We start from the raw sequence: 9,496 nt of genomic DNA, 5'->3' as shown, positions 1-9,496 counted from the left end.
CCATTAATATGGCGTTTGACGAAAAGTCACAGTAATCTTATGCCTACATTATCAATGTCTTGAGACCCTTTTGACATGGCTTGGTTTGACATGGCTGCGGCCAGTAGATGAGGAGGAATACTTCCAAGTGTAAGACATGCAAAAAACAAGACATTTCCTGTTGCCACCAGGGGGCGCTTTGTTTTTAAGTCATGATTTCTGTGTAGATGTCATCAGGCCGGGACTTTTGTCTTACATGTCTAGTTTGGACTCGATTCGACCAAATATGTCCGAGATACAGAACCTCGTGTTTTGATGGCGTGTAATCAATCTTTGACGCCACGGTCACACCGTGTGATGAAAATTCGATCTTTGAGGTAGTTTTCATCTCCATCTTGTTGTGATGACACGCATCTCCATATGAAGTTGATCTGATGAAAGCCCTGGGACAAGTACATCAAAGTAAAAATGTGGAAAATGGCCAATATGGCCACTACAGTCAAAATGGCGGGCTTCCTGTTGCTTTTTTCCCATTGCACCTCTGACCTTTTTTGTTTGTCTTGTCATGATACACCTGGGCTATGATTTTTGTGAAGATCGGTGAAAGCTAACTGAGGGGCTTTTCCTTAGATGGCCCTGTTGAGCCATTTTTCCACGCCCATTTCAAATTACTCCAGAATACAATTACTTTTTGGGGTTTTGAATTCCCTGCAAACTTTGGTAACAATTTGAGCATGTCTAGGCCCTGAAAAAGCCCCAAAAGGGAAATACAAATCCTTCGAAATACAATAGGGCCTTCCACCGGAGGTGCTCGGGCCCTAATAATCCTTACAATTTCAATAGGGCCTCCCACCGTCGGTGCTCGGGCCCTAATTAGTATTTGATTAAGTGAGTAACTGATCATGAAGTTCCCATCTTCTCTCCTATCCCCTCCTGTTATTGGCCTTACTTGCAGACCACCTGGCAGCCGGCCTTTGACTGACGGGTGAATAGCCCAGTGTGTGGTGAGACGGTGATTAGTGGGCATCCTGTTACTCCAGGTCTGCTGCTGCTACTTGATAGCCAGAGTTTTATTCCATGTCTCAGTCGGCAGACATGCTTCCTCCCCTGCCAAGCAGCAGGAGCTGGCCCACGTTCACGTCCAGAGGAAACAGTGCCCTGCTATCTGCTACTGAGTTCAATTGGGGTTGAACGGGCATCATGTAGGTGTGTGAGGGGATGAGATCCAGAGCAGGACCGTTGGATTTCTGGTCCCAGTCACTTCTTGTTTCTCCTCTGAGGTGTTCAGAAATGCTCAGGATGATCCCAATAATGTGGCTGGCGATGCTGCTTCCTGAAGGTGAGTCAGACTCCAGGTGAAAAGATTGTGGTGTTTTAATTTTAATACACGTCTCATCCAAGGTTTATGATTGTTAAATGCATTGTTGTGGGTTTAATTACGCACAAACCACGTGTGTGTGTTTCCTGTATGTGTGTGTGAATTTGTGTATATATGTATGTATATATTTATATTCACACATTCAAACCTAATGTAAAGCTTATTTTAAAAACATACTTATGGCTTTTAGATGGTCCCACAACAAGATCATTCTAATAGCTTCCAAATAAAATATATATATATTTAAGTATAACTTTACATTATTATATAACATTCAGGGTTTAAAAAGTTGCATTTATAGAGTAACTAAGAAACTAGAATGGCACTCAGTGGAAAGCGTACATACTTTATGAAACCACATTTAAATTCACTAGATCCAGACTGGTATTCAGATCTGCACCAACTTGTACACCCTCGTGTATGAATGACAGGCAGACCTCCTACTGTACAGGCCGGGCCTGCTGTCACTTGGCCGTCTTAGGTTTCCGATCAGGTGTCAGCAGCAGCATGGATTGTGTGGTCAAAGAGAGAAAATCAGCTTTTCCAGTGAATGTATCATCTCTGGTGGACCAGGTCATCTGTTGTCCGTCTGTCTGTCTCCTAAATATACATGTTTTTTGTATCGTTTTTTAAAATCAAGCTCCATGAATTATTTTCTGAGAAATCAGTGAAAATGTTGATAAACACAGAATCTCACAATGTTGAAGAAAGTGAAAAAAAGTTTTTATCCTGGATCTGCGCCACAAGTTTATGTGCTCTTCTTCAGGTCATCTACCACCCTTCCACAACAAACAAACACATGTACATGAAAACATAACCTCCTTGGTAGAGATACAAAATACGACCCATAATATGATAACACAACATTTTGTTTAATCTTAGTTTTCCTTTTATATATATGATTTGAGAGGCACAATTAAAGTTCTGAACAGGAAAATACAGTTCACACTGTGTGAGCTTCATGTTTGTGTCACTGCACGTCAACAGAAGGATCATAGAAGTGATGGCACAAACCTGAAAATGACTGATGACCACCACCATGTTTCTCTCTGCAGTGGTTCACTCAGCTCAGGGTCACTACGCCCACAAGCTTCTGAATGACCTGATGGAGAATTATTCCAGCGCCCTGCGGCCGGTGGAGGACACGGACAGAGCCCTCAACGTCACCTTACAGATCACCCTGTCTCAGATCAAAGACATGGTGAGGTTTCACTTATCAACATGATATTTCTTGATAAAAGACTATCCACAACTAAAAAAAAGAAATCTAGTTCCTCTGCAGATGAATCCGTCAAGTTTACAAAGTTGTTATAAAGGACCATGGTGCATTTGTGAATATTTGATTTGTGATTAATTTGGCAGAGAGCCTGCAAACGAGAGATGAAATGAAAGATGAAATTAAATCTCTGTATTAAATTTAAACTGGGTTTCTGTCATTGCGAAAATGGGATAGATTTGTGGATGGTGATACTATAAGTGTATGAATGACAGGCAGACCTCCTACTGTACGGGCCGGGCCTACTGTTACTTGGCCGTCTCGGGTTTCCGATCAGGTTCAGTGCTGTGTCAGCAGCAGCATGGAGAGAAAAAACAGCTTTCCCACTGGATGCATCATCTGTGGGGGACCAGGTCATCTGTTGTTGCCGGCCTGTCATGTTTGAGATGACAGCGGCGAGGGGCCAGGTGGGAAAACTGATGTGTGTGTATGTTTGTGTGCGTTTGTTGCGGTGTCCTATTACCCAAAGCAGTTATGTTTACTTCAGTTCGCTGCCTCAGTGAAGCTCTGGCAGCGATACCAAGGGCTCCTCCGCCATTCACCCCCGTCCTGCAGTCGCTCTGCTCATCCATTTGATATGGATGGACAGGTCTGGATTTCAGCTGTTGCGATAATCTGAGGCGTATCTGTGCACCTCATGCTCATAGAGAGTTAATGAGCAACAGAGAAATGAGAAGGATCTCTCTCTCTTCAAGCTTCTTTTAGTATGCATCCATTGTCTGTAGGTAGGTGTGTGTATTTTCTCATTTGTGTGACTGTGTGTGTGTGTGTGTGAAGGATGAGAGGAACCAGGTGCTGATCGCCTACCTGTGGATTAGGCAGACGTGGTATGATGCTTATCTGCGATGGAACAAAGAGGACTACGATGGACTGGAAGTCATCCACATCCCCAGCAGCCTGGTGTGGAGGCCCGACCTCGTCCTCTATAACAAGTACGCCCGTACGTCACACACATGCACACATGCACAAATTCTTGCCAAACCCTTTATTGTATTGCAACTGTCTTTGCTTTAAAAGACTAATTCCAGCAAAAGGCAGAATATGACACATATTTGTGGTTTGTTTTTTGTTGTTTACGTGAATCTAATACTTTACAACATACAGCATAGGGTGACACAAAGCAAAAGCCGCTTTTTAGCCAAAAAAACACACTTGCCAAGACACGACCAGCTCTTTTGATCGTGTGTCTCTAACTGAAGTCTCTTCTCCTCCAGAGCTGACGATGACTTCTCAGGGCCGATGGACACCAACGTGAGGCTGCGCTACAATGGAGAGATAACCTGGGATGCTCCCGCCATCACCAAGAGCTCCTGTGTGGTGGACGTCTCCTACTTCCCCTTCGACAGCCAGGAATGTAACCTGACTTTCGGTTCCTGGACGTACAACGGTAACCAGGTATGGAGAAAGTCACTCACTCACAACCACGGGATGTTGCAGAGGACAAACCCACCTGAGTTTATTTGCCTTTTCAGGTCAGTTGACTTATTTAAACAACACAAGACTCACTCAGGTCTGTGTGGTGAGGCCATGACCTCTGTGATAGACCAGGCTAGATAAAGACATCAGCCACACACCTACCTTGAGACTCCTTCCATACGGCATTGCATGCATTTGCTGAATTTGTGTTTTCTTGGAAAATGTCAGTGGGTTGAGCTGCTTGTTTTGCCTCCTGAACGCCCCCACTCAGCCCTTATGCTAATTCCAGGTAGACATCATTATGGGCATGGACAGCGGGGACCTGTCGGACTTTGTGGAAAACGTGGAATGGGAGTGCCACGGGATGCCGGCCACCAAGAGTGTCATCATGTACGGCTGCTGCTCCGACCCATATCCGGACATCACGTACACCGTGCTCCTGCAGCGCCGCTCCTCCTTCTACATCTTCAACCTCCTCCTCCCCTGCTTCCTCATCTCCTTCTTGGCTCCTCTGGGGTTCTACCTGCCCGCCGACTCTGGGGAGAAGGTCTCCCTCGGAGTGACGGTTCTCTTGGCTCTCACTGTGTTTCAGCTGATGGTGGCTGAGAGCATGCCTCCATCAGAGAGTGTGCCGCTTATCGGTAAGAACGTGTTTGTCGAAACCACTGTCTTGATTTCTATGTAACTGTAACGTCTTTATAACTGTCTTAGTGTCTTTTTATCCATGCTAGATACTTAGCAGTCAGTTGGTTGGTCGGTGTCTTACTTCGGTCCAGGCTGAAATCTCGCAGTGAATGAATACACAGACTTGACATTCATTCAGGGGATGTACTCAAATGATCTCCTGACATTTCCTCCATCACCATCATCTTTGGTTATTATTAGCTTTCCATATATCATCATAATCAGGTCAAATTGATAATTTGTTGAGCACTTGTGTCCAAATCCATCCATTATCTATACCGCTTATCATTTTGAGGGTTGCGTGGGGAGCTGGAGCCAATCCCAGCTGACACTGGGCGAGAGGCAGGGTACACCTTGGACAAGAGGCCTGCGTATCGCAGTGCCAACAGACAAAGACAAACAATCATTCATTCCCTAACACAATTTAGTGTCCCCAATTAACCTAACCAAATTCAGTAGAGTGCATTCCTCTGTCAAGGCCCAATAGTCCTCTTAAATTTAATCAATCTGCACTAAATTGCAAAATCTAATAGATAACAGTTCCCTAAACATGTCCGTTTTTTTTTTTATCAAGCTCCATGAATTATTTCCTGGGAAACTGTGAAAATGTCAAATAACGTGATAAACCCCCTGACCCAGTTCCACACCATAATCGAATGTGCTCTTCCTTGGGTCAGGCCCCACCCCTTGTTCATGCAAGTTGTTTCAGGAGTTTTTGTGTAATCTCTAAACCAACAAACAAACAAAGGGACGGGGGTAATAACACAACCTTTTTGATTCAGATAATCATTCCCATCAGCCTCTGTATATCTGTGTTACATTTTAATTAGCGAATGTTTAACTTAGTAAACGTTAGACGTGCTGAACATCGGCATTGTCATTATGATCTTAGTTTGGCTTTATATTGAAATCTCAGTTGTTCAGTGAAGTTCTAACAGAAACCCCCCCTCCTGTCTGTTACACAGGGAAGTACTATATTGCCACAATGACCATGGTCACAGCCTCCACAGCTCTCACCATCTTCATCATGAACATACACTTCTGTGGTGCAGAGGCCAAACCAGTCCCCCACTGGGCAAAAGTCCTTATCATTGACTACATGTCCAAGATTTTCTGTGTTTACGAGGTGGGTGAGAACTGTGCCTCCGCCTCCACCTCCTCTTCCTCTTCGTCTTTTCACTCGCCGCAGGAGGACATCCGTCACCAGCACCTCAGCTCCCACGCTCATGCAAACGGAAAACCGGGGAGCCACAATCACAGAGAGGACCGACAGAATCAGAAATACCCGAGGCCCCAGACCCCGAAACCACAGCACCACCCCAGAGTGAAAGCTCAGCACCACATCACTAGAGACGAGAGGAGCAAACTCTCTGGATTTGCACCTGGGAAGTACGATGGCTCCAATGGTAAAATCCCCACAGGAGACTGCTGCAAAGACGACCAGACTGTGCCCTGCTGCCCCGAGGACAAAAAGCCTCTGCCTCAAGGCCCCACTGTAACTTTCGGCCCCTGCGTGTTCTGCAGCCATGGCAGTGGCATCCCTGGTGTGGACACCAAACTGGTGCGTAATGTTGAATATATCGCCAACTGTTTCCGCGAGCAGAGGGCCACCTGTGCCAAGGGGGCGGAATGGAAGAAGATCGCTAAGGTGATGGATAGGTTCTTCATGTGGATCTTCTTCATCATGGTTTTCCTCATGAGCATCCTTATCATCGGCAAGGCACCATGACCAAGCAGTGACACAATATTATATTTCATAAAAAGATTCATGTAGAAAAATAAATCTTTATGGTGATATGAAAATAAATATAATTGACTTGCATTCAGTGTTTCTTCCCAGTGCACAGCCTGCATTCCTTAATAGTAACAAAAAATTATATCCCATCATTTTAAAAAACAGTAATTTTGGGTCCAACATCGAAAACAAAGCAAAAATGTGCCAGACTATAATAGAATATGCAGGGAATGCCAAGAACCTACAATAAATATATTCACTCCTCCACTACAACAAATGATTTTTCACGTATCTCTGTTTTCAGTTATCCGAATTGTTGTTATAGCATCTGTTTTGCCTGCTTCGCTACCTAAACAGTACAAACCATCTCCATTGACAGAATGTAACCTTATCCCCATCCATCCTTGCTCTGATGTGAAGGTACTTTATCATCTATGTACCATTAAACGAAGGGGATCTGCTGTCAAGTTAAATTATGACCAGTGGAGACAACACATGTCTTATTCACCACCGTGAAATCAGATGCCCGTGGTCGCCGCACATGGTGCAGCTGCACACTCCCGATTGGATAGACTGTAGAAATGAATTGCCCTTCTGGGATCAATAAAGTATTCTGAATCTGAATCCATCCGCAGAATCATTTCTTTCTGTTAAAAATCATCCAGTGAATAGCAAATGAGGGAGCTTTGTTTGTAGGGCAGCCAGGGCGGATGTAAGGTAATATGGAGCATCAATTATGTAGCACAATGTGCACACCCACCTCCTCTGAAAACCACTATACCTTGAACTTGAAAAGTCAGGTGTTTGTGTGTGTGGTGGGATGAAGAGGGAGGGATGAAGAACAATAAGAAAGGAAAGAAAAGCTATTATTAACAGACGCAAAGTAAACTAATGTGAACTCATTCAAGTACTTTACAGTTTTTAGGCACTTGAGCTTCATTTCAGTGCTTCCACTGAAATATTGAACTTTTTACTAATCATATGAAGCATTTTAATCATGATGTTTTCTTCGAGATTTATCAGACTGACTGAATGTAAAATAGATAGATGCAACATCTCCTGAACCAGCAACATTAAAATACTGTTATCCATTTAACTTCCTTCAACATTGCGAGATAGGACGTTTCAACATTTTCAATGATTTCTCAGAGAATTATTCTTTGATCCTGATGAAAATAAATGTCTAGAGAACTGATATTTATGAGTTTGTGCAATTTATATCAAGATAAAAATCTGGATCTAATGAAGTAGAATATGGATTTACCGGGGGACTGTTGAGCCTTGGTGTATGTATGCCCTCCATTCTATATCTTACTGATATCTTTAAAGTAAAAACTGATCTTATTTTTATACCAATGTGTTTTTTTTAAGCAAAGCAATTTACCTTTTCACACCTTTACACAGTCGGGATCAGTGTATTTGTTGGGGCCTATTTTCCGCCGTGGATTTGGTGCAGGATGGTTAATGTGGGATCAAACCAAAAAAACTACACTGTCCATAATCATTGTATTGAAGGATTAAGTCACCTCCTGCAGTGGTGTTTCAGATAGCTATGCAGTACAGTCCTTTCATAGGATTTGTTATTAATATGGTAAATAAAAACTATCATCAGACTTATTTGAAGCTTAGAATATTTACATTTTTGTTTTATTTAAGAAAGGAATCCTTTTTCCACCACTGACCTATACGCTGTACTTTCCTGAACTGCTTTCATAATGACCCCTGCAGTAAAGTTCACTAAACAAAACAGATGTCTCTCCCAGATCGCTCATTACAACACCTCAATCTGACAGTAGAGGGCGCTGATCTCCCACATTCTGGGGGCGGATGCCCCAAAGTTCAGAGTTTGAAGCTGCATGTGACAACACAGGGTTGAAGCTTTGCACCACAAAGTTATTCTTGCTGTCTTTTTTTTTTATCATCTGCAGTGATCCACTTACAAATGTCACTACCAAGAGGAGAATTAAGATTTACCAGCTATTTTTAGGCCACCTTATCATATGGCAAGAGCCTGTATGTCTTGTTTGCTGCAAATCCATGATTAAATGGAGGCTATTAAACAAAGTGAGTTAGTGAAAATGTAGTTGCAGCATTGAGCAATCAAATGTGCAGAGGAATCTTTTTATTTTAAATCCTCCTCTTCACAGCGATTGTCATGCCGAAGCACGATGCATCTGACATTAAGTGAGAATATCTCACATTTTCTGTCTGAGCGAAGCCATTGTGTTCCATTAGTGCTCAGAGAGCCGCAGGGGCCACAGCAGCCCATAATCACCATGGGAGACCAGCACAAGTGCACACCGTGCAATGTGAACAGGCGCTGCAGCTCAGCCACTGAGGGAAGAAGACTGCTGGGAAAATTACCAACTGCTTTGGAAAATTTCACTTTGAGAAGTCTTATCTGTCTCCACTTAGATTTACACACACACAAGGGGCGTGGGGCGGCGGGGGGGAATCACTGTGATGATATAATGTATTAATCAGTGACTGAGTGCTGGTTAGAAGGAGCCAAGTTCCTCCAACACAATGTCAGGGAATCTGTGACTTATACATCATTAGAGACCTTAAATGTTGTTATTTTGTTCTGTCTATTGTATTTCTGTCCATCTTGAAGGAGGGATCCATCAGTTGTGTCCCTCTCAGAGGTTACTGGGTGTTAAAAGGGTTTTTTGTTTTTGCTGTTCTTTCTCCGTCTTGTTGAGGGAAAGGATGTTGTACCTTGTTAAGCCCTATGAGGCACATTGAGCTTTGTTAATATAGGGCTATATAATAAAATTTGATTTATGAGTTGTGCCGTGAGACAGTGTCCATTCTTAAGAAAATAATCACAATCTTGACATGACTTCTTGTGACCTAGACTGTCATGATCCTGTCATTTAGTGTAATCCTCTGTTGTTTCCATTGGACCAAGAATCCCCTCTTTCTAGAGATTTACTTTGCATTAAACTCATATATTCAAGTAAGGCAAACTGAGGCTCTTACAGTTAATTATTTTATTCACACTTAGAGATCCAACCATCTTTCATCA

General features: G+C 43.1%; 1 protein-coding gene across 1 annotated transcript; it reads left to right on the top strand.

The window, feature by feature from the left end:
• The first annotated feature begins 1,072 nt into the window (after window positions 1–1,072).
• Window positions 1,073–6,462, top strand: LOC118112416 (neuronal acetylcholine receptor subunit alpha-9-II). Its single transcript, XM_035161705.2, has 6 exons — window positions 1,073–1,318; window positions 2,413–2,558; window positions 3,411–3,565; window positions 3,848–4,028; window positions 4,339–4,690; window positions 5,699–6,462. Exons 1-6 carry the CDS (start codon window positions 1,198–1,200, stop codon window positions 6,460–6,462), a joined length of 1,719 nt encoding a protein of 572 aa, XP_035017596.1. The 5' UTR covers window positions 1,073–1,197.
• The last annotated feature ends 3,034 nt before the right edge of the window (window positions 6,463–9,496 follow it).

Source organism: Hippoglossus stenolepis, chromosome 7 (genome assembly GCF_022539355.2).
Source record: "Hippoglossus stenolepis isolate QCI-W04-F060 chromosome 7, HSTE1.2, whole genome shotgun sequence".
NCBI classification, from domain to species: domain Eukaryota; kingdom Metazoa; phylum Chordata; class Actinopteri; order Pleuronectiformes; family Pleuronectidae; genus Hippoglossus; species Hippoglossus stenolepis.
Note: the sequence above shows the minus strand (reverse complement) of the source record. Positions and strands in the feature narration are given on the sequence as shown.